The sequence below is a fragment of the Grampus griseus genome (assembly GCF_964374135.1).
Source record: "Grampus griseus genome assembly, chromosome: 9".
Classification (NCBI taxonomy): domain Eukaryota; kingdom Metazoa; phylum Chordata; class Mammalia; order Artiodactyla; family Delphinidae; genus Grampus; species Grampus griseus.
In genome coordinates this window covers 7,301,593-7,327,309 of record NC_139003.1, presented here as the reverse complement: position 1 = coordinate 7,327,309, position 25,717 = coordinate 7,301,593, and the positions used below count along the sequence as shown (strand labels likewise).

The following is a 25,717-nucleotide window of genomic DNA, read 5'->3' as shown; positions in this document are numbered from 1 at the left end:
GCCCACAGTACTCGAGGTTCCTGAAGCTAAGGCAGCTGTTCCAAGAGGAGAAGGGGGGAGGTAGCAGACGTCAAGGGATTTCCATTTCTCTTTCGATGCCCACGTACTTGAGGGCGTCAGCCTGGCTGTATCTGAAACAAACAGCAAGAAAAAGGGGTGAGTACTATCTGAAACAAACAAACAGCAAGAAAAAGGGGTGAGTGCCCTCCAGCCCGGGGTGAGATCCAACACAACCAAGTCTGCTTCGTTGAGTGTGTTGCACTCACACGTCCACAAAAGCACACACGCATCCTGTTACACAGCTGCATCACTGGGCCAATTCCAGTTGCAAAGTGGATGGAACTGGCAGTACAACCCTTCCCCAGTTCTCTCCCCAGCCAGCCCTGTGCCCCTGAAACCAACCTCCAGCGAAGGCAGGCCCGCAGCGCGGTGATTAGGCCTAACACGGGGAAGGCAAAGTAACTGCGACGCGGCAGAGCCCTGACTTGGGCCCTTAGTCAAAGCAGCCAGAGCTGGTCACGCCCCGCCCCCGCCTTGAAGAAAGAACAGGACAGAGGCCAGAAGAGGCACCTGCGACCTCCACTGCCGGCTGGAACCTACAGTGCACCCAAAGGAAGGTCTACCAGCTGCCCCTCACTCAGAGCTGGGGGGGCTACGGCTTCGTAACCTCCCACTAATTTTGCCATTGAAAGTGGCTACACACGGGCCCTACTTTACGACAACTCAGCACTCAAGAAACAGCTTCTGGATGGGATGTACATTCAGCCACAGGATTCGTTTAACTAGACAGTCATCTGAGTGCATTTAAATAAAAATTATACAACTCGTCAGTTTATCCCCCAGAGCTTGACAGCAGAGGCTGCCGGCCGGCGTGCCTTCTCCCGCAGAAAGGACCCCAAAGGTAAAATGCAGCTGTCCACATTTTTTTTGACTTATATTAAAGCATTACTTGTATAATGGAAAACTACGTTACCAAACTCCCACCACTGCCCACGACAAATAACGACCAGAACTCTGTTAACTCTAACGACAGAAGCTCCAGCCTGGAGCTGGACCAGAGAGGAAAAGCCCTTGATGACTCTAGAAATGTACTGTTACCAACCTGTAATCAAAAAACAGCTCTTCACCAGTCTGGATGGCTCTCTTAGCAAAAATCCCTATCCTGTGATCGCCGTTAACCATCATCACTGCAGAGAGAGATGCCGGGGTCAGTGAAGTCGGCCCAGGAGAGTTGCTGACCGTTCACGTAACAAGTGTCAACCCAGAACCACTCAGGCCAACCTGCGGCAGCTCCACCTCCGGGGACACCTACCTTTTGCATAGCAGTTTGGATTTACTGAGTGATTTGCAAAACGAATTTTGTTACCCTTGCGGGTTGCATCCACCACAAAATCTAAAGAGAAAAAATAAGCACAATCCCGTAAACAATTTCAGCTATACAGAGCAGTAAACACAAAGTTATTATGATTCTGGAAATACAACTGGTTATGCTTCTTCAGGGTTCGCCTTCAAAAGCAAATCATTCAACCAACTTCACCTAGTATGAAATGACATTTGGAAGAAAATGTTCTCTAGGTAAAAATTAATCAGTGATTCCAGACAGTTATATCAGCTGTAAACACCTGTTACTGACCAAAGCATGGCAAAAAATAAAATCTAACTAAATTCTTCCCTTCACATTTTAAATTATATTAGTTTTCTTCATTATGGAGCACATTCATGAAAGAACCCACTCTACCTGCTTCAGCTGAGAGGCCCCCTGAATAGCTTGGGTGTGACGTGCACACTCCCAGCAGTGACCCGACTACACCAGAAGTTTTCCACCCAGGATCAGCGTCTGCACACGCAGCGCCCTTTACCCTCACTGTCCTCTGAGGACCCCCAGGGACGTCGTGGGGATGCTTCACGAGGCCTTGCTCCACACCCTTCCCAGGTCAGAGGCACTAACTGGAGGAGGTGGGCCCAGCCAGCTGGTACCTGTGGCAAGAGGGGCACGAGAGGAGAGCCAGGCAGTGAAGCCAAGGAACGGCCCGGGGCCAGGGCAGCGATCTCTCCCTGCACACAGAACCCCCTACGGCTCAGGGAGCCTCCACCTCCGCCCCCAAGTTACACTCATCCAACCTGGCTGTTTCCTTAGCCCAGGCTGGGGCTCCTTCCAACACTGCAGACACTGGGGGCCCCTAATGTCGTTTCTGATACTCAAGCCACCAGAAGGGCCCGTGCAACCCGGGAACAAATGCACTCTAATTCATCAACATACCATTGTTCAAGTTGAAGAGAAAGCTGCACATGTATTTATCATATACTTTCCCTCTTCTGTCTGCTTCATCTTGAGAAATAATCTAAAAGGAAGGACATGGGGGAGGTTATTTTGCAACAGGTGAGCCTGGTAGGCGAACACACACCAGCTCATCAGGAACAGTTGGGACCTTGAGGGGTCACTGTGGCCAGTTTCTCTCTTTGTCAAAAACAGTGATATTTTAAGGACTCTAACTTAGAAATATCGAATCCTTCCACATTTAAAGTAACTATGCTTGGAGAAAGTGATGAACAAAAGTCTTTTTACTCAGTACAAAATACAAACCGGGTGGGTTAATCGCACAATGAAGCCAGCCCCAGGGTTTTTCCTAACTTAGGTCCTTATCAACTTGGCTGTGGATTAAGTAGGACAGACTCCTCATTTTAAAGCTCTTGTTCTCCCCCTTGTCCCCAGGTGATAAAAGCTGTGACAAGGACTGAAGCCGTGTAGCTTAACTTCCAAACAAACCAAACCCACAAGCCCAAGCTAAAAAGGCATTTTAAATTCACTTCTCATCAAACCCAACAGACTTGCCCAATGAAAATCAGTCCCAAGCAAAGTGAGTACAGATGACGCCCGCGAGCATCCCTCTGTCTGCAACTGGACGGCTGTGCCTTACCTCTCCGCAGTATTCCGAGATGAATTCGTTCTTCTGTACAGGATCTTTGATGAAAATCCCCCAGCCTGCCACATCAGACGGTGCTAGCAATAAATGCTAGAGAACAATAAACACAGTCATATGATCAGAGGAGAGCGAAGATGGACAAACCAGACATGGGATGACCCAGGGTAATTCAACCACGGGCGGGGGAAGGGGTCAGCTCCCCCACGTTACCGAAGGGCTTGGCAAACTGCAAGAACGTTTTGGTTTTTGTAAATCAAGTACAGAGCCTGAGTATCCTCTGTCTCTCTCAGAAATACGACGTCACCTATGCTGGTGCGGGTCCCTCCGACTGCGGTCCTTGCACGAGGCATCCTGACACGCTGCACCATTTGCTTCCCTGTCCGTCCTTCCGCCCTTGACTTCCTGGACTTCACGTGCAACGTGCCTGTCACACAGGGACCCCTTGCTCCCCCTCTGTCCGTGCCCCCCGCACCTCCCCAAGGCGGCCTCTATCACCACCTCCTCCGGGTCCAGTCCCAGCCCCCGTGGGGCCCTCTCCTGGCTCTTCACCAGCTTTTATTCCTCCCGAAGCGCTGCCCTTCCTTCCAGGGCGCTTTTCTCTTGGGCGCATCCTTCCACAGCCCTTCCTCACGACAGCACGAAAAACCACCACGAGGGGCAGCACGATCCCGTGGGCCAGCATTCTGTTCTTAGCGGATGCCAAGATGGCTGATCACTGCTGTGGCTTCTACCGTTAGAGTCTGTTTGGGAATGAGTCCCTGACCTTTCATCGTGGCTCATCATTATGCTTTCATTCCAAGTATCCTCGTGGCCTCGAAAAAGACTCCCGGGTCCCCAGGTTACCGATCTGTGCTTGTTCTGACTCAGCCTACACTCGCTGTCGGGGAAGAATTAACCAAGTACCTTCCTGACCAGCGAAATACTGTTAAGCAAATGAAACCCCGTTGGTACAAAGTATCTACACAGTTTTCTGTTTTAGGAGGTAAAAGATGTGTAGAAAGACATGTCGCCATTAGGATTATCCACTTTCTGAACTGAAGGAGGGGTTTTCATCATACAGTGGGAAAGTACAGGATTGAGGGAGAAATGGGAGTTCTCAGGGCTGAATGGGTGTCCCCGGGAAACCACGCCAGCATCACTGTGACGTGAGGACCTAGAGTAAAACCGTCTGAACGCCTGATAGCAAACGCCACAGCCAAAAATATAAAGCCACTGCCATAAACAGAACTTCCAGTAGAGCAGGACTGACAGTACTGCGATCTCAGTTACATTACACACTAGTTCAAGACCCTAAGAGAAGAGCGTGCTGCGTGCTCACGAGGTGGTCACTCATGGCACAGGGTCCGGGGCCGGAACGCCTGGCTGAGTTCCTGCTCCTTTCCTGACAAGTCTCAGAACGTTGGGTTTAATGATTATTCCTAACTCAGGGAGTTAGGAAGACTAATGAGTTAATACACGAAGTGCTTAGACCAGGGCCTGCTCTGTATTAAATAATAAATGTCAGCTATTATTATAAAAATGATTAACTGAAGAAATCTATCAGCTACCCTAAAAAGCCAAGATACTGATAGTACCCTAAAAACTAAGTTTCTTTTGGTCAGCAATAAACTCCCTGGTTGCAACAAGTCAAGTCCATGCAATGCCCAGGCTTCAGTTATGTAATTCCTGCCTGTGTTATTTTCAAGGTTATTACAGAAACTACTGTGGGAAGTCCCATCTTTTACTCTGTGCAAAAAGGAACCCAGAATACTATTTGATAAGAATGGGTCTCTCTGTTCTGACAGGAACACCACTGATTTGCTCTAAGGAGACTAGATAAACCACTTGTTCTATTAACTAAACTTAAAAAAGAAAATCGAATCATCTATTAAACAACTAGAAAAATACCTCTTATTCAAATCCGATACCATTAACAGCTGCTTCTCAGAGTTGACTGGTTCATCCTATAGCAAACTATTCTACAGAAAAATCAACCATTTTCCTTTTATCAGCGGTACCATTCAATAATCACTTTTTTGCCCCAGCTAAATGGTCTAAGACTATCCTGACTTTGACATCTCTCGGAAGCCCACCAACAACGATCACGCCCTACCTTCTTAGAGCCCCGCTGAATGCTACAGTTCTTGCAAGACACGTTTTTACTGTCCCAGTGGTCAGCGGCTCCACAAGTAAGACAGAGGTCGGGGTCACACTCTCGGACAGCCAGGTAGCACGGGCACTGCTTGGTGTTGCACTGGGCTTTGCAGCGGCATCCCGGAAAGCGGTTCTGACCTTCAGAGAGATGTTCTTCGTCAGACGAAAACCTTGCCTAATGGTGCAGCTCAAGTCTGGCGCTAAGGCCCTGATTAATGCACGGAGGCCTCACAACAACTGTATTATCCCATCGTACACATGAGGAAAGGGAAGTAACAGGAAAGTTAAAGCTGTCCATACTGAAAGAGATCACTGAGTTCCTGTCTCCCCTTTTTTGTCTGTTAGATGGCATGTGTACGTACAGTTCTTTGATTTATAAAGCAGGTGTGAAGGAAGGATTTGGACTACATAATATCCACGGATCTCAACCATTCCGATAGAGTTCTAGGTACTTCCTTGGTATCCAGGCTTCAGTGCAGTTTCATTAAATCATTACAGTCGCTACCCTGATGCTACACATTCCTGTATTCTGAAGACTAAACCCACCTAACTCTTAACAGTTTCTGGTGTCCAAAAAGTATTTGGGTAGCTATTTCTAGAGTCCCCTTCCATTCTGTGTCAGCTCTACTATGATTTAAGTTAAATGATCAAGGGGGAAAAAATAAAAGCTCCTTTAACCCACATTCGCCTAAACCTGCCCACATACCCGCGTCAGCCAGGAGGCTGGCTGGATACAGGCCCAGCGCCACTCCTGGGCGCCATGCATGCTCGTGGCATAAGTGAATTTCCCAAAAGGAAGAGCACGCAGGAGCTGCCGTGTCCTTGTGCCGACTGAGGTTACAGTTTTAAATTGCTGACCAACAGCCTATTGAATTCTCACGTAATCACATCAAGACAACATACTTACACTCTGAACTACATTGACAAAACTTTTCACAAAAATTCTGGGCTATCACACAAGGGCACGAGCTGTCGCAAGGCTGCCGCGGGTGGTCACAGGGCTGGTAGTTGTAAACATGGTTGGAGGAGCCGTCTGCACAGAGACAACAGCACCACGTCAGTCCAGAGAGCGGCAAGGGGAGCACACGCCCGACAAGCACATGCTCTCCCCGTGGCCCTCCGAGCTTAGCGGGTTGTCCTTCCGTGTCCGCAACGTCACACACACTGTTTACAACAGGTCAGCAGAAATTAGCCCCACCCGCCAAGAGCTCGGGAACCCTGGGGCACTGTCACACACACCTCAGTCAGGTTCCCAGAGTCGTTCTCCTCTAACCGACTGGAAATTAATCAACAGACAGCCTCCATTTAATGCACTTCTGTGCATTAAACTTCAGTGCACCAAAGTCGGTTATATTAGAATATCCCAAACTCTAATCCAATTACTATTCTAAGACACGAGAAGTAGACCGAGTTACTAATGAAGCTGAACGGAAAGGTGCCGACCCTTCTTCAGCTGTATCTTTCTGCAGTGCGCAGCCCACAACCTGCAAAACACAAAGGAAGAAAACATCACCCTCATGACCTGGGGCGCACAGTCAGCCACATGTCAACAATCGCAACTTAAATGCGTCAACCTGGGCCATGAATGCAGCGGGGCTCTTAATCCAAGTAACCATGAAAGAGGAGTCACACGCCACCCAGCTCACACCTGGCGCAGGTGTGGAGCAACGTGGGAACAGCTTAAGGGCTGTGGCCTCAGAGAGCCAGCCCAGCCCCCTGGGGCAGGTTTATCCTAGTGTGGATGATTCTGACACAGCACACCTGCTCTCATTTCTGGAATCTTGCATCATTTCAACTGAGCTATATGGTCAGAGAGAATCCAAGCAAAAAATGCCGAGGCGTCTACTAAAGCCTGAATTAAGCTGTAGACAGTTTCTGAAGTATAATGTAGATGTTCCCTTACCCAACACCCAACTATGTTTCTCTCTAAAAAGAAAAAAAGGACCGGGTGGTGGTTACAGCAAGTAGTCCATCCAGCCTCCACACATCCGAGTCGGCCTGACACCTTCACTGCCCCCGTCACTCACTCACCCAGGCCGACGGCAGGGTGGGCGTGGAAAACTCAGGCTCCTAGAGTGAAAACCGGCCCAGAGCTCACAGCCTCCCAAGATCCACACACGAATGCCAAGTAAGGGTTTATGCAGCCTTCACTGCAGAAGCTACTCAATAATTCTTCGTGACCAAAATGTAGCATAGTAATCATAAAATTTTTATGACTCAACACACCAAATCTCCTGACAGCCACTGTGTTCTTACAGAAAAATGCCACCAATGCCCATGGAAACAAGACCCCACAGGCCTATTTCTGAGGCCACTTAAGCTTCCTTCCTAATCAACGGAGTGGAGCCACCACTGCCCTCACGAGCGCCAGGCCCGCAGCGGCCTCCGCATCACGCCGCAGACTCACCGGTGTTTCCTCTTCTTCTTCCTGGGAGGGGTGTCAACGTCCTCGGCGGGGGCTGGCGCTATGACACTGGATTCTTTGACTCGAAACTCATACACCTGACAAGAGGCAAGGTCACAGGGCCGTGAGGATCGTCTCTTTAAGCAAACCAGTCTCCTGCTCATTCCCACCAGAAACTCTTTGTCTGTCCTGGGACGCTGCTGCGATTACACTCTTACTGAGAGTCATGAGGCTAAATCTAAATCGTTCCTGGTTTTTAAAACCCATCGCCAGGATTCCCTGGCTGTCCAGTGGTTAGGACTCTGCACTTACACTGCAAGGGACACAGGTTCGATCCCTGTTTGGGGAACTAAGATGCCATGTGCCGTGCAGCATGGCCAAAAAACAAATAAATGAATGAATAATAAAATAAGATAGAACCCATTGCCAGCTAACCTAAAACATCTAAAGTTGAATGAGTAATTTCCTTTCAGTATCCTCTCAGTGAAAAAAAAAATTTTTATACTTCTTTTCAGAGGAACAGCAGTTTGATAACCACGAGTGTTCGTATGTTTGGACAGTGACCACGTATTTCTCCATTTGAAGCTCACAGTAGTTTTATCAGGCACACTTACCTGTCGACATGTTTTGGTCCCAATCAACCTGGCGATGGCACAGAAATTGTCGTAGTACGTGCCGATGAGGACCCTGAACATGGAGGCCTCAGCGCCACTCCACTCCACGTTCTCGGGGGGCTCGGCGTTGGGCTTCATCTTTATTGGTGTTTGACACCGAGAATTCGCTTCTACAAAACCAAAGTTAAGCAATGGTCAAGAAATAGCAATGGGAGGAAGGAAAGGGAAAGGGAAGGAAGTATCAGTAAGCTTTTCCCCCATGGAAACCATGAGAGCAGGCTCCCTTTAACTCAGCCTTCTAAAGTGAGAGCAAATGGGGTTACCCTCCTGTTACTTATGGTGTAATCCTAGGGCTGAGAAGACACTCCATAACATACTAGTCAGTGGTTCTAATTCTCTCTCCTAACCAACACTACCCACAGGGCGTCAGGAGGATTCAACTGAATGATGAGAATTCCATCATGCCCCTGTGAAAGCTGGAAAAAGGAAAGTGACCCAAGAGTGAAAATAAACCGGATGGTCAACTTGCAAGTAACCCAGACAGATCAACAGCACAGGCGAGGGCCGGGTGTGGGCCAGAAGAGAGCAGTAAGAGTCACAGCCACACAGCTGTGCTCCTGGGTTTCTCACCGTGTCTGTAACTAACCAACCGAGGGAAGTAACTAACACCTTACATGACCCAAACCTCGACAACATGAGCCCTCCGAGCGGCAGGAAGACCCCGTTACCAGACGCGTCTCACCTGAGGAACTGGAGGTCTCGTCCTTCTTCTCCTCCTCTTCCTTGTCGTTGCCCTCCCCTCCAGTCTCGGTCCCCGCCTCCCTGTCACTGTCCGTGTCCTTCGACTCGAGCACGTTGGTGGTGGGGGTGCCGGGCCTGCTGCTGTTGTTGGGGAGCCGCCCTCTCCTGCGGCCGCCTGGGCGCTTCGGGGGCGTCTTTATCCGCTCGGCAGTGAGGGCGGCAGCAAACTCCTTCGCGCCCTCCTACGAAGGAGGAAAAGTGCAGACATCAGGGTAAAGTTCTGCAGCTCATTTTGGCGGAGGAGAAAAAGAAAAGGATGGCGTTAGCACGTTAGTCAAATGTATCACAGTATCCGGCTTTCACAAACAGTCGCACATCTACATACAACTGTTTTCTATCTGCTTTTGAGGGTTTGAAGATTTGCGAAAGATAAATATGGCTTCCGTACAGTGCCAGAGCAGCACAAAATCAGGCAAGACGGCTCTATATTAACTGATTATGAGTTAAATAGAAATATACTTTAGGTAACAGTCTATTTAAAAGTGAATTTTAAGAGGAAGCACACATCTAATGTGCATCTAAAGTCACGCTTTCCTATTTCAGGGTTTCTTAAGCCAACATGTCCCCTTCTAAGGTAATATTTAAAGTATACAAGAAGAAAACAAAACATGTACACATACTCCACTCTTTCACTTTCTGCCTTACAAGTAAAACATCCCATTTATTTTTTCCCTGTGAGGGATGCACAACCCAGGAAGACATGAAAGGAACTTGACGAACAAGGCGGTGAGGGTTACATTCTGCGTTACCAGGTGTAATAATCCAGTCTCGGAAAGTATACAACAACGGGAAGGGCGTGGATTATAGAGATACCACAGACACATTTTAGATGAGCCAAATAAAATTCTGCCTTGTAAGGAATATTATATATAAAACAGTGCTCAAGAATTCCATTTTTAGTGGCAATAGAAGGGAGAAGTCTGAGAGCAGCCAACAGTTTTATACTTCATTCTACAAAAACCAAATTGCTTAAAAATAGGATACCTTCTGCAGGTGCCATTCAATGAATCTTCTGTCCAAAATCCAACAGGCAATATATACCCATTTAGTTCCTAGGTAGGAGTGGCTTGGTTCAAAGAGGGGAAATGGTAAAAATAAGATAGTACCCGTAAAAAACAACTTTTCTACCTCATATTTTCCTAAACCCTTACCTTTTCTCCATCATTAAAAAAAAATAAATAAACATACAAAACCTCTCCGGGGCCTATATATAATATAGCTCAACTACAGTGGGTCTACAACTCAAAGAAGGGCTATGGCTCTGAGCAAGGCCCGGGAACTACTGCACTTCTGGGGTTTAAAAGGGTCCTCTGTGCTTCCCATTCTCGTAAGCTCTGTGGAGGTACAGGAGGCCTGGATCCTAAAGACCTCCATACGCTGCTGAAAAGACTAACAGAGATAAAGAATAACGCGAGATAACGAAAGACTAGAACGTGCAGTACTACCAAGAAATGTGACTGAGAAACCTCTGCTATCATATGGCCAATCAAAGTATGGGAACAGTGAGGTTACCGCTGACTTTACAGACCTCACCGAAGTTCAAAATTAAGACTTCTCCAATTCCCTCTGGAGCCCCGCTGTGCATGCTTACCAAGTGCTGGTAACACTGGGGGCCGCAAGGCTTGTTGTCCAGAGCCGTCTCCGTGTTCTTCCGCTTGTAAGTGTTGGGTGTCGCATGAAAAGCTGCAAAATAAACATAAAATATCCAAACATAACTAACATTACTTTTACACATAAACATAACATTACTTTTTCATGTCTCCAGTTCCAAAGGAGAAAGTCAATTACTACATTACACTTTTGCTAATAATGTTTACATTACAGAACTTTCCTTCAAGCTCTTATTGAATTTCCACAATGTATTCTCCTCAGGTCTCCCCCAGAACACCTGAGCGCTAATTATAAACATTTATTTGGGTCTTGAATGTCTCCATAGAAACAACTGATGTATCCTCTACACAGAAATCAGATTTCCTCTTTTTACAAAAGAATTCTGACATCTACAATTTATCGATTTCCAAAGAAAGGTCAGCAATCAGCTTGTCAAATGGGGGAGAAGAATGGGACACCAATTGTTAAAAACCAGTTTTAAAAGATAATGAGGACAGCCTCGGAATACTACAAGTCAATTTCTTTGAATCACACACAATTCAAGAACCCAGCGGGAGCCTGCACAGTCAGCACCCTTTCTGCAGGAAAATACAATGGTCAGATAAAACAGGTTTTAGAAAGATAAAAGTGTTTGAAACTTAAGATTCCCAAATAATATAATAATATAACAGAAAAATTCAAAGTCCAGCACACTGGTATACTAACAAGTATGAAAGCGCAGCAGCGAGAACTTCAGACAACTTGGGGAGGCTCTGCTTACAGCGCATAAAGGCAAATACTAGAAATGCCCTATCCAGAATTACACAAGATGAAAATTAATCTGGATGAAAACAAGTGACAGATTCATGAAATAAATCATTTAAAAAATGAGCCATGGCCGCTGAGCCTGCGCGTCCGGAGCCTGTGCTTCGCAACGGGAGAGGCCACAACAGTGAGAGGCCCGCGTACCGCAAAAAGAAAAAAAAAAAAAAAAAAAAGCCATACTTCTATCCATAGAACTTAAATGGGAAATGAAGACAGTGATGAGGGAAGGAAAAAAAGTTATGTTTTTAAAATAGAAATTCAAGGCTCAGACTGTTTCAAGTATGTGAGTTGGTTTTTCCCAGAACAAGAGCCTGATACCATATGACTTATTTAGCACTGAATTACATTTTGCACAGGTGAAGACCCCTAAAATACAGAGTGAGCACTAGAAGATTAAGGTCACATAAGCAGAAGGAATTACATCCATCCAAAAACAAAATCGTCCTGAGCCAGAGGCACATCCTGACACGCTTTAGGTGAAACCTGTGTTTAGTCTGGATGTCTCCTCTAGTACATACTATAGTTAGAGACTGATAGCTTTGCCCCAATTCACTGAAGAAGACACACATGTATCTATATACACACACACGTACACAAATGAGGACAGCAGCCTCTGCTGGTGATGAGACAGAAGAAGCCGCTAAGTCAGGACTAGGTAACAGTATCAGCATCATAAGCCACAATTATACAGTCTCCAAGGTAAGAACAAATTCAGTCCATAAAGGAAAAGTTAGCATGCTAATAATAAAAGTACTTTAAAAATTTTTAAAGTACCATTCTTCATCTCACATTGCATTTAGCTAAAGAAAGAGAACTAATCTTACGACCAGATTTCCTTCAGCAAAATTTCCAACTTCAATTCTTTAGGAAAACTAAGTATATAAAGAATTCCCTCTTCTAGAAATGTCCTATTTTTTTAACATCTTTATTGGACTATAATTGCTTTACAATGGTGTGTCAGTTTCTGCTTTATAACAAAGTGAATCAGTTATACAGATGTCCCCATATCTCTTCCCTCTTGTGTCTCCCTCCCTTCCACCCTCCCTATCCCACCCCTCCAGGTGGTCACAAAGCACCGAGCTGATCTCCCTGTGCTATGCGGCTGCTTCCCACTAGCTATCTATTTTGTATTTGGTAGTGTATATATGTCCATGCCACTCTCGCACTTTGTCCCAGCTTACCCTTCCCCCTCCCCGTATCCTCAAGTCCATTCTCTAGTAGGTCTGAGTCTTTATTCCCATCTTGCCCCTAGGTTCTTCGTGACTTTTGTTTTTCTTAGATTCCACATATATGTGTTAGCATACGGTATTTGTTTTTCTCCTTCTGACTTACTTCACTCTGTATGACAGACTCTAGGTCCATCCACCTCACTACAAATAACTCAATTTTGTTTCTTTTTATGCGTAATATTCCATTGTATATATGTGCCACATCTTCTTTATCCATTCATCTGTTGATGGACACATAGGTTGCTTCCATGTCCTGGCTATTGTAAATAGAGCTGCAATGAACATTGTGGTACATGACTTTTTGAATTATGGTTTTCTCAGGCCATGTACCCAGTAGTGGGATTGCTGAGTCATATGGTAGTTCCATTTTTAGTTTTTTAAGGCACCTCCATACTGTTCTCCATAGTGGCTGTATCAATTTACATTCCCACCAACAGTGCAGGAGGGTTTCCTTTTCTCCACACCCTCTCCAGCATTTATTGTTTGTAGATTTTTTGATGACGGCCATTCTGACCGGCGTGAGATGGTATCTCATTGTAGTTTTGATTTGCATTTCTCTTAATGATTAATGATGTTGAGCATTCTTTCATGTGTTTGTTGGCAGTCTGCATATCTTCTTTGGAGAAATGTCTATTTAGGTCTTCAGCCCATTTTTGGATTGGGTTGTTTGATTTTTTGATATTGAGCTGCATGAGCTGCTTTTAAATTTTGGAGATTAATTCTTTGTCAGTTGCTTCATTTGCAAATATTTTCTCCCATTCTGAGGGCTGTCTTTTGGTCTTGTTTGTGGTTTCCTTTGCTGTGCAAAAGCTTTTAACTTTCATTAGGTCCCATTCGTTTATTTTTGTTTTTATTTCCATTTCTCTAGGAGGTGGGTCAAAAAGGATCTTGCTGTGATTTATGTCATAGAGTGTTCTGCCTATGTTTTCCTCTAAGAGTCTTGACTATTTTAGACTTCCAGAAAACTGAAAATAATCTTTTCAAATAGACATCTTAAAATACTAGTATTTGCAATACATTATTAAAATGTATTTCAAACTAAGTATAATATGGGCAGGTTGGAGAGAAGATTATATAAAATTCCCTGATCAGGAAAATTATCAGATGGAAAATTAAAGCAAGATACTTAAAAGTTTCACAAAAAGAAAAGAACATGGATATTAAAGGCTTTTTTTTTCTTTAATTTCAAAAGCAACTTAAAAGAATCTTGGTGCAGTATCTTATCTAAAGGTTTTCAAGCAAAGGTAAAAGACTTATAAATTGTAATATACAATTCTAGCTACGCTCTAGGCCTGTATTGGAGATTAAAGTCCCTCTAATAGAAAAGATCCATGATCAGATACCAAGCTTCTGGCCCAGATGAACTGCCAATCCCCTGCCATCAGAATATCTTCCGGGACTTCCTTGGTGGGGCAGTGGTTGAGAATCCATCCGCCTGCCAATGCAGGAGACACAGGTTTGAGCCCTGGTCTGGGAAGATCCCACATGCCGTGGAGCAACTAAGCCCATGCGCCACAACTACTGAGCCTGTGCTCTGGAGCCCGTGAGCCACAACTACTGAGCCCACATGCCACATCTACTGAGGCCACGTGCCACAACTACTGAGCCTGTGCCACAACTACTGAGCCTGTACCACAACTACTGAAGCCCACGCGTCTAGAGCCCGAGCTCCACAACAAGAGAAGCCACAGCAATGAGAATCCCGCGCACCACAAGGAAGAGTAGCCCCTGCTCGCCGCAACTAGAGAAAGCCTGCGTGCAGCAACGAAGACCCAACGCAGCCAAAAATAAATTAATTAATTAATTATTTTTAAAAAAGAACATTTTCCTTAGAGATAAAAGTGGCAGACACCCCTAACATCTAAATAACAAGTAAGGCCCAACATCAGTGAGGCTGCCAGCACAGAAATAATAAAAACAGTTAACATCCAAAAAGGCCTCTTCACAATGAAGTTTTAAAAAGTCTCCCTTTGGGCTTCCCGGGTGGCGCAGTAGTTGAGAGTCTGCCTGCCGATGCAGGGGACACGGGTTCGTACCCCAGTCCGGGAAGATCCCACATGCCGCAGAGCGGCTGGGCCCGTGAGCCACGGCCGCTGAGCCTGAGCGTCCGGAGCCTGTGCTCCGCAACGGGAGAGGCCACAACAGTGAGAGGCCCGCGTACCGCAGGAAAAAAAAAAAAAAAAAAGTCTCCATTCAACAATGAGTTAAAGGAAATACAAAACATTCCCTCAAATTCCTTTAAAAAAAAAATAGTAATAATACCAAATATCGGAACCTAAAAGAAGTTGAAACAGCGCTCTAGAGACAACTCACTGTGTTAAAATACATACATCCAAAAAAAGAGGAAAGAATGAAAATGACACAAACATCAGATTCACAAAAAGAAAAACAGTAAAAACTAATACAGTAGCTGATTCTCTGAGGGAAAAATATACAAAACAGATTTTCTAAATAAAATATATAAACCACTTCTTAATCTCTTCAAGAAAAAAAGAATCAAACACAGAAGAACAATCAAAGAAATAAAAGAAATTAAAAGAATTATTAGAACATGCAGATCAAATTATACAAATAAATTTCAAAATCGGAATGAAACGGGTAATTTCCCAAAACTGATCGAGGAGCAGTAGGAAATGTATCTCCTAGCACCACTATTATTTAACATGCACTGAAGATACAGTTAGACAGGAGAAAGTAGTTAAAGTTACAAAGATTGGAAAGAAAGCAAAACCATTCATAACTGTAGATAATTACAGCTGGAAAACTCAAAAGAATCTATGCAGAAACTATCACAAACAAGGACAGCTCAGTAAAGTAGCAGGGTATCAAACATATATGATACAAGGGGAAAAGCCCAACACATTTAATGCCTAGAAATCATCTTACCAAAGAATGTAAATACAAGAGCTACGGGGAGAAAATCAGAAAGCTTATTTTAAAGGACAAAAGGAGACTTATCCCATAATTAAGACATACCCTTATTTTAAATTGTCAATTTCCCCTTAGATAATTTATAAATTTAATGAGATTCCAATAAACATACCACCTAGACTTTTTTTTTTTTCTCAGTACGCGGGCCTCTCACTGCTATGGCCTCCCGTTGCGGAGCACAGGTTCCGGACGCGCAGGCTCAGCGGCCATGGCTCACGGGCTCAGCCGCTCCGCGGCATGTGGGATCCTCCCGGACCGGGGAACGAACCCGTGTCCCCTGCATCGGCAGGCGGACTCTCAACCACTGCGCCACCAGGGAAGCCTCTAGACTTTTTAATTAGACAAACTGGTTCTAAAATTTATATAGAAAAACAAGAATGGCCAGGAGATCTCTGAATAAAGCCCCTTGGACAGACTCAAGGAACGGAACCCAAAGACCAGAAACAGACCCCAGCACCTGTGGTGACAGTGATGAAGACAGCGGCTCAGGGCAGCCCCAGAGGGACTTGTCAATAGATGGTGTGGAGGGAAGAGATATGGGAACATATGTATATGTATAACTGATTCACTTTGTTATAAAGCAGAAACTAACACACCATTGTAAAGCAATTATACTCCAATAAAGATGTTAAGGGGCTTCCCTGGTGGCGCAGTGGTTGAGAGTCCGCCTGCCGATGCAGGGGACACGAGTTCATGCCTCGGTCCGGGAAGATCCCACGTGCCGCAAAGCGGCTGGGCCCGTGAGCCATGGCCGCTGAGCCTGAGCGTCCAGAGCCTGTGCTCCGCAGCGGGAGAGGCCAAAACAGTGAGAGGCCCGCGTACTGGAGAAAAAAAAAAAAAAAGATGGTGTGGAAACAGTAGCCCTGGAGATGCAGAGAACGAGTTGGATCCAAAATTCTAACAGAATAAATTCCAAACGGATCAAAGAGTTAGATGTTATTCCCCCAAAAAAGAAAATAGCACCAAAAGCCTAAAACGTACTAGAAAAAAAGTGAGACGTCCTTTAAAACCTTGGAGTAGTAGGGAAAGCCAACTGATAAATTCAACTACCTTAAAGGTTTTTTTTTTTTTTTAACTTTGCTATGGGATTTTTACCAAACAACAAACTGGAAAAAAAAACCCACTGCAACTCATCTCAAAAAATTTCCTGACTATATAAAGAGCTTCAAGATATCAAAAAGACCAACAAAGCCAAAAGGATAAAAATAGTTCAGAGAAAATACAAATCTCTTAATCATACAGGAAGAAAAATGCAAATTAAATTACGCTAAAAAGCATTTTACTAATTCAATCAATAAAATCAAAGTTTGTTTTTTAACACACTCTATTGGCTGGGCTCTGGGAAACAGGCACTCTTACTTTGCTGGTAGTTCTTTAAATTGGCAGATCCCCGTATGGCAGGTAGTTTGGCACTGCCTACACAGAGTGGACCGGGTTAACCTGCACTTGTGGGAAAGGACGTACAGGTCCACCACACAAGGTTATTCACTGCGGCACCATTACCATAAATGTTGACCTTCGGGGGACGGGCTCAGTACAGCAGAAGACTATGCAGCTGTCCAGACAGGAATAATATCTACAATGTTAAGTCCAACAGGGAAAACACCTGGAGAGTATGGCACTATTTGAATAGGGTGGTTGGGAAAAGAGAGGAATGTATTTGTATTTGCCAGAAGAAACTACAGAAAGACACAGAACAACTAACAGCAGAAGTGGTTTACCTACAGGGGAGTGAGGATGCGGACAGGAGGGGTGGGGGATTTCGCTGGATGCCTTTTAATGCTTTTTGGAAATGTTAAGTCATGTGAATGATGATTTATTTTAAAAAGAACAATAGCTAAACACACGCCAAGTGCTATTTTAAGTATTTTGCACATAGTAAATAATAAATTTAATCCTCATGACAGTTTGTATTATTCCCATTAGACAAAGAACAAAAAGCACAAAATGCTATATTTAACAGGTATGTTTAATAATGTATTTAATGACTTCTTTTACCTAAGAAAAATATATAGTGTGTGATATTTTGTCCAAGTCAGTGTAAAGCAATTAAATGCCTGTAGAATGTGTTAGGGTTACACTATGAAGAGCCTGGCTCTAGTGGAACAAGGGGGAAGGGTGGGCACAGCAGGGCTGGACCCGCGTCTCCGACGCACTGCAGTGAGCAGCCCACCGGTCAGTCCCAGAGAACCAGCTTCATTAAGCACAACACTTTTCTCCTCCTCTCCCCAGCATGAATAATGAGACGATGAGCAGGTTCCAGGTTCATCCAAATTACTCAGATTGAAATAGCACAATAAAATAACTCTTGTAATAATGTTTAAAAGTAGTACCCTCCTGCCTTGGCTCATCTGTACAAAAAAGGTCCATCAAATGCTACATCTATAAACAACAAATTGGAGGGACCACTGCATTGACTCCAATGAAAGAGCTCCCACCAACTTTTTTGCTATAGTGATATCTGAATGCAATTTACAGTATTCTTAAGAACTGGACATTATGTTATAAAATGATCATGTGTAAAGGGGAATTAAATGCAATTCAAAACAACTACTTCAAGGCCTGTGTAACGACAATGCTGCCAAGCCCAAGTCAGTAAGCCTACAATGGCTGGAGTATGGCTGGCTTCTACGGATTATTACAACTACCAAGTCATCAATTTAGGAGCACGGACAACAGCTGCAAGGAGATACAATGGTAATTCAGAAAGTCTACTTCAAGTTTTTCTAAATTAAGATAACTAAACCACTAATACTTCACACACACATACACACAAACACACAAATGACCATTTCCAGACCTAGATACACATCACGTAACAAATTATGTGCTGCAGCAAACATTAAGTAGATAGAGCAAAAACTCAAAATAAGGCAAGATATAGCTGCTTAGGCAGCTAATTAACATTAAGAGGTACCACTGGAAAATGAGGGAAAAAATTGTAAAAGGTGGGCACAGGAACTCCAAAAGGGCAAAGCAACATGAACCCATTTAGCACAGAGACAAAGGTGTTATGCCACAGATGGTCACACAAAACTCTAATGTGGAAAAAGCTAACCTACATTAAGTAAACTCTGCTTAGGAACCAGGAGGTATGAAATATATTTTCAAAAAACGTGCCTCAAAAGTAGCTGGTACTTTCTAAATCATACTTAATTAAGTTCCAGGTACCTGGAAATTTTACTAAGAAACTTCATTCCCCAGCAATGTCAGAAAAAGAAAGTAATATCCTATGTACCGTACGTAAATCTCATTAAGAACATGTTATGCTTTACCTGTATTCAAATGCAGGTGTTTTTAAAAGCAACATATTCAGAGGATGCCCCTCCCCCCCCCAAAAAAACCAGATTTGGCACTAAACAGACAAGAATATATAGAAACACCTTTTTAGCCAATTTCTTATTCACCAAGTTATTCATCAGTATTGGCAATGTTGCTCTGGGCCATCAGCTAGGTCACAGTAAGTTTTATTATAAAACAATTGTTCGGTTAGCATTTATGGAAAAATCACTGATCTGTATTCCAAGTTAGTGGGAGACAGAGCAGTGTCAGCTTAACATGTGCAAAAGACTTCAGAGCAACCCTTAAGCAGCAAATTAGAAAATAACAATACTATGATGCTAACATATTTTTCAGTCGTAACTGCAAGATTAAATGACAAATTCTAGTGGTAATCAATGACACTTCCCAAGTTGCTTTAACACATAATTCCACAACAAAGATAGAAAATGTAAACGTACAATAACTGCACTTACGATGTAGGAAGCAGTCATATTTAAAACATCGCCTACAGAAAAGCGTATGAAATGAGTGCAAGCTCTGCTCCCTCTGAACAGACTTGGCGTTTGGTCCATCTATGTTGGGGGTACACTCAGGGGGAAGTGCACCTGGGAGCTGCTGCTCAGTGAGTTCTTTGTACCTAGCATTAACCAAGAAAAATGGAAGTAAAGGTGAAACAAGAATTACATCTTTGAAAATAAATTTTCTACAAGATTTCTGTGTATTATTTTTGATGTTTATCTTGCCTAAAACACACAAAGAAGTTTAGCCTACAATATTTAAATGAAGAGCCAATTAAATATTATGCATGGTATAGCAAGAAACGAATTCACTAATGTGATTCAGATCTGTCATGAAAAATGTTACTATATTCATTAAAATGAAACATCAGCTGCACTAAAATTTCTACAGGCGTCCCGAGAGATTTCCTCTTACACGCATTCCTGTAAATTGTGTGTGTACGTGGGCGTGTCTGCACGCGCGCGCGCAAATTTATCCCATCTACCATAAATGGAGTACAGGGTACCAGATACATACACGTATTAGTTCAAGTATCCTGCAGATGTTGGGAACACACGAAGTGGGGAGCTCACTGGCTACATTAGTTCCATTTCTAAAGAACCAAAATGGTGAGTTAAAGACCATACGAGGCAAAACCATGGCCAAAGAACAAATCTTACTTTTCCTTTAGCTCTTCTGCTGTGCCCTTATCTGGAAACATTGAGGAAATAGCTTCAAAAATTTTATCAGAAGGAAATTTCCGAGGTGGGCGACTTTCTTTATCTAAACAGGGAAATGTGAAAGGAAAAAAGAATGAAAGTGAACAAGCTTGCCAGTCTTTCATTTCCCTCGTGCCTAACGAAGCTGCCTTCCCAGGAAATTGCCAGCTCTGTTTCACTTCCTTCCGACAAATCTCACAAGGACCTGGGAGGCTGGTGGGCCAGACGAAACTCAAACTCAAGCGTGGGAAGCTGCAAGTGCGCCGGGAGGCTCAGCCCCTAACTGACGCCGCGGCCCTGTCTGGCCACTGACCCACCTTGGCTGTAAAATGAGGAGCCAGGTGATCACTAAGGCGCCTGTTATAAAAAACTGTACGCTTCTTTGAAACTGCAATTTTCCCCCATATTCTTCTATGCTGTCTTAATAACGAGGTTTGTCCGGTCGTCACCAACTGCCAAGCTCTAAGTTGGGACCCTCTAATTTTCTGGCAAACCATAATTAGTGTAGCGGTTAAAACGTATGCTCTGGGGTCAGTTAGAGCTGGTTCCGAACACAGTATTTTCTGGGTTCTGTTTCCTCCCAATACTGTGATCTTAAGTTACTTCACCTCACTAAACCCATCTCCTCAACTATGAGGTGGATCTGATGATAAAAGCCACCTCGTGGAATATTATGAGAATTAAATGTCTATACGCATATAAAGTGAAGAGCACACACCTTGTTCATAGTCAATGACCAGTATGCTATATATATGTTATATAATGATTATGATGACTGCCCAGGGAAACCAAAAACAAAACGTTATTTTGCTAGCCAAGGGAAATAAAGTGCAGGATGAAATGTTATAAATAATATTCTAATTTTGATTATACTACCACTGATATGATATTTAACAAAAGAAAAAAGAAGGAAGGAAGATTTACCTATACTCTATTGTTTTTGAAAATTGCTGTAATGGCTACACGCAAATGTAACAGACAGACGTACCTTCTCGGTTCTCCTCTAGATCTTTCTGTTTTTCTTCTCTTTCATCAGGATCATCTCCATCATCATCATCATCATCGTCATTGTATTGACCAAGAGCATTCACCAACTCCACAAAAATTTCATCATTTATAAACCCACATTCTGAAATTCATCAAGTCAAATATCAGAAATACACAAAAGTTCACCTATGCTTTTGTTAATTTGTAAGAAACAGCTGGAGCCTATCAGTCAGTACCATAACGCTATTATTAAAATGCAGTGAGGAAAGATCATTTTCAGGACTGGCCTGAGGCAAAGTCAGAAGTAGTACTTATCCTCAACACCTGTCATTTTCACAAGTTTCCAGTGCCTGCGACCACAGCCTAATTCTCTAGAGACTAACTATGGCCTTCGCCTCCTTCCAAACAATGCATCTGCCAGACCTTGCTGTCCACTCCTGACAGGAACATGTGAGGATGTTACATGTTACCCTCCTGCCAGGAACTTTAACAGGGTCTCCTGTTAAATCACCAAAGCTGTGATTCTAATGACAGGATTTCAGGTCCTGTGGTTGCCTAGTGGGGAAGGTATTTTTGAACATAGGGCCTTTTGGAGCCCATGTCACATAAGCAGAAGCCCTATTCCTCACTGATTTTATTGCTAAAGAATCTTAAAATCTACATACACTCAAACAATTCTATTTAATTTACATGTTATTGACATCAGAGTTTGTTATGACCAGCTATGAATTATCTTCAACTGGCAATCATGATCCTTCAATTTAAAAATAGGGTGCTAACACATATATATGGAATCTAAAAAAAAACAAATGGGGCTTCCTTGGTGGCTCAGTGGTTAAGGATCCGCCTGCCAACACAGGGGACACAGGTTCGAGCCCTGGTCCGGGAGGGTCCCACATGCCACGGAGCATATAAGCCCGTGCACCACAACAACTGAGCGTGCACTCTAGAGCCCGCGAGCCACAACTACTGAGCCTGTGCTCTGGAGACTGCGAGCCACAACTACTGTTTTAAAAAAGTAATAAAATATCAATTCTCTGGCTGCGTTTCCAAGAGAATAAACACATGACTCACCTCTATCCCCGTGTACTTTTCCATCATAATTTTTTATTAGTTCTTCAATGAAAGTCCCGTCCTGGTCTAAAACTTCATCCCCCATGTAAGGAATGTTATGTAAAACAGTTTCATCTTCCACCTGAAAGTAAAAAATATTTAAAAAGCAGGCTTATCCTGAGTATCAAATTTTTTAAGAGTAAATGTAACATAACTGAAATACAACAATATTTTTTCATAAGTAGATGTCTGTACCCAGTTCTCCAGATCTAAAATAATAGACATCAAATTCTAAAAGCCACAAAGAAGTAAAAAACCCTTCATATCAATAAGCATATCTGAGAAAACAAACTGTTTACAGGGAAATAATTTAAGAAAAAATACTGTATTACCTAATCTAATATGTCATCAATCATTAAAACTTACCGTTATTTTATGTACCTCTAAGAAAGGAAAAAATGCTGCAAATTACGACTCATCATCAATTTTAAGACATGCTTATTTCAGACGTTTCAAAGTTTTCTTAGGATCGATGAAATATGGTTTATCAAAACCAGCGAGGGCTTCCCTGGTGGTGCAGTGGTTAAGAATCTGCCTGTGAATGTAGGGGCCACGGGTTCGAGCCCTGGTCCAGGAAGATCCCACATGCCGCGGAGCAATTTAGCCCATGCGCCACAACTACTGAGCCTGAGTACTGCAACTACTGAAGCCCACGCGCTTATAGCCCACGCTCCGCAACAAGAGAAGCCACCGTGATGAGAAGCCTGCGAACTGCAACGAAGAGTAGCCCCCGATCGCCCCAACTAGAGAAAGCCCGCGCGCAGCAATGAAGACCCAATGCAAAGAAAAAATAAATAAATTTATTAAAAAAAGGATATTCCACAAAAAAAGAACCCATAAATAACCATACCCCCAAAAAAGGAAAAGGAAATAAAAACTAATGTAAGGGCTTCCCTGGTGGCACGGTGGTTGGGAGTCCGCCTGCCGATGCAGGGGACACGGGTTCGTGACCCAGTCTGGGAAGATCCCACATGCTGCAGAGCGGCTAGGCCCGTGAGCCATGGCCACTGAGCCTGTACGACTGGAGCCTGTGCTCCGCAATGGGAGAGGCCACAACAGTGAGAGGCCGCGTACCGCAAAAAAAAAAAAAAAAAAAAGACATGAAGTTTCTGAAGTCCATATCTAAATATGGAGACTAAAACAAGGATAGTTCTAAGTCTTAAGGGGCCTCTGAACAAGGTATTGGTTAAAAACAGAATTTCAGAAAGATAATTCTGATAAACAGAATGGACTGGCTAAGACTGATGGGAGGACATGGCAACTATGTCAAGTGTGAGGTGCCTACCGCTTCTCGGCCTTTTGGCTAAGATCAAATGTCAAGCGTGAGGTGCCTTAGGCTGGCCCATGATCGACAGGGAGGAATACGCCGGCAAAAGGCCGTGACACACACACGGAACTGTCACGTAGGAGCAGGCAGGAAACAGGAAGAAAAGGGAAGATTTTCAAATTATTCCTACATAACAAATTTAGGATAACTGCAGAGTTCTTAAAGATAATGGTACCTTCGACAAACAAGGAAAAGGGAAACTGGGAGAAAAAGTGCATATGGGGTATAAAAGGAAAATTTAGATGTTAACGTATTTATTGTTCTGTTCAGAGTCAAGCTTATATACAACTAATGAGTCTAGCTGCCATCACACCTCACCTGCACTAATCCCATTTAAACTGGGAGAGTTAATTATTTTGGACACAAGCCAAAATTAAATGACAATTGGCTATTTTGTCTTCCCAATTATAGCCATATAACCTTTGCACCTCAAAATATATCCCAGCCATAATAAAGACAGCTTGCCTGACCTAGCTTTCGTCACCAGCAAAACCCATGGATGATGATTCATAATGTTTATTGACACCTTTGGAGGGGGAGATAAATTAGGAGTTTGGGGTTAACATATACACATTACTATATACAAAATAAACAAGGACCTACTGTATAGCACAAGGAACTATAGTCAATATCTTGTAATAACCTATAATGGAAAAGAATCTGAAACAATCACTTTGCTGTATGCCTGAAACTAACACAACAGTATAAACTGACTATACTTCAATTTTTTAAATGGTTTAAAAAAAAAGAAGTAAAATTTATTGACTTTAAACACTATATGCTTTCAGAATTACAGTCTGTGAAAATATGAACCCTCCCAGAAGCTCCTGCAACATGATTCTCAAACAAAATGTTTCTGAATAAAGCCTTAAATGCACAAAAATACACAATGGCAAAAGAGAATCTGAAGTTTGCCTTTAAGCCTCCACTGCAAAATTTTTAAGAGCAAAGTTACTGAAGCCATTAGAAACATCTATTTATTTAAAAATCTAGCAGGTAATTCTGTAAAGTAGGCTCACCAAGGACTTCCATCAACACTGAAATAGCCCTATTATTTTATATACCAACTAAGTAATAAAACTATGTATTTTTAATTTAACAACACAAGTCAAGAATGCATACTCAAATTTCTCTTTTGTTCCATCCTCCTTCATCCTACTTCTATAAAGAATTAAATACTGGCATTTCATTACAAAAGCTATTGTGCCAGTGTTATCTGTGGAAAAGTGCTTAACCTTGCCCTGAGAATATTTCATAGTGTACATTATCATTTAATAACATGCTGCCTAAAATTGTTTTAAATAATACGTTCTCAATTAACAAAACCTCAAAGTCAGACTGAGATTACAGGATACTGACTAACATCTTCAAGGATAAGAACTAGAAGCTTCATCTTTCAAATATATTTTTAATCCCAGGTATGGCTTTTGCTTAATACTTTTCCTTTGGAGAATATTTTAACTAGAAAGGACTAAGAAAAGAGCAACATCAACACCGAAAAGGCTTAAAAATACATATATTAATTGGTTTAAAAAATTACTCTAAGTACTCCCATTTCGATAGCTATTTTTACTTATACTATCTTAACTCACCTTGACAAGAAAATTATCTATGCTTTTTTATTTAAAAGAAGTGATTAGCAAATAAGAAGACACACTATTTACATACCATGAAATTCTGCTGTAGAGGAGACCAAGAATACATTATGGGTACTGAAGCAACTGCATTCAGAGTCTTTAACGGGATGACTTGTGTTGGAAAATCCAAGTCACTGGTCACCGAACACTAGAACAGAAAAAAATAAAATTGACTCGTAAGAATAAAAGGACAACCTGAAGCTGTAGGCATCATATTATAAAGAGATGCTGCCTACTTACAGCATTTTGAAAAAGAAATTTCTTTACTGAGACGGTAAGTTCATAAAAACCAGAAAGGATTCTCTCCTCTCTTTTACTTAGCAATAGAAAAAGCTTCAGATTTTGCAAATTTTCAAAACCTTCCAACCCTTTCCATACTTACCAGTATCAATAAGAATCAAATATTCTAATTAGGCTGGCCTCAGATTAACTGCTCCTTGCTTTCACTATAAATTTTCTACCTCACTGCTTAATTTCATTTACATCTCATCCACATGGAATAATATATATATATATATATATATATATATATATATATATATACCAAATACGCCACTTAAATCTTAATAAGAATATAGAAACTTGTAAGGTTAACCTTTCTTACCTTTACCTTCCCTTTTTAAAAACCCAAGTGTCATTTGCTGATATTATCAGATGATACACAAATATTAAAGGTAATAGACCTGAATTTCAATCACAACGA

The 25,717-nt window shown here is 42.8% G+C and overlaps 1 protein-coding gene across 10 annotated transcripts in view; it reads right to left on the bottom strand.

The window, feature by feature from the left end:
• The window catches only part of EZH2 (enhancer of zeste 2 polycomb repressive complex 2 subunit), a gene marked incomplete at its 5' end in the record, with an annotated part of 37,261 nt that continues 11,544 nt past the window's right edge, over nucleotides 1-25,717 (bottom strand). For 2 of the 10 annotated variants that reach the window (XM_082661844.1, XM_082661846.1), the window contains 17 exons: nucleotides 1-131; nucleotides 1,103-1,187; nucleotides 1,313-1,393; nucleotides 2,261-2,342; nucleotides 2,919-3,014; nucleotides 5,017-5,195; nucleotides 5,965-6,090; nucleotides 6,501-6,541; nucleotides 7,465-7,559; nucleotides 8,076-8,245; nucleotides 8,818-9,058; nucleotides 10,468-10,559; nucleotides 19,192-19,370; nucleotides 19,912-20,014; nucleotides 20,939-21,079; nucleotides 22,012-22,132; nucleotides 25,046-25,162. In XM_082661844.1, coding sequence (XP_082517970.1) covers nucleotides 71-131; nucleotides 1,103-1,187; nucleotides 1,313-1,393; nucleotides 2,261-2,342; nucleotides 2,919-3,014; nucleotides 5,017-5,195; nucleotides 5,965-6,090; nucleotides 6,501-6,541; nucleotides 7,465-7,559; nucleotides 8,076-8,245; nucleotides 8,818-9,058; nucleotides 10,468-10,559; nucleotides 19,192-19,370; nucleotides 19,912-20,014; nucleotides 20,939-21,079; nucleotides 22,012-22,132; nucleotides 25,046-25,162 — 2,010 coding nt within the window. In that variant the 3' untranslated portion in view covers nucleotides 1-70. The remainder of the gene's footprint in view (nucleotides 132-1,102; nucleotides 1,188-1,312; nucleotides 1,394-2,260; nucleotides 2,343-2,918; nucleotides 3,015-5,016; nucleotides 5,196-5,964; nucleotides 6,091-6,500; nucleotides 6,542-7,464; nucleotides 7,560-8,075; nucleotides 8,246-8,817; nucleotides 9,059-10,467; nucleotides 10,560-19,191; nucleotides 19,371-19,911; nucleotides 20,015-20,938; nucleotides 21,080-22,011; nucleotides 22,133-25,045; nucleotides 25,163-25,717) is intronic. The other 8 variants (XM_082661842.1, XM_082661845.1, XM_082661849.1 and 5 more) reach the window with 5 other exon arrangements.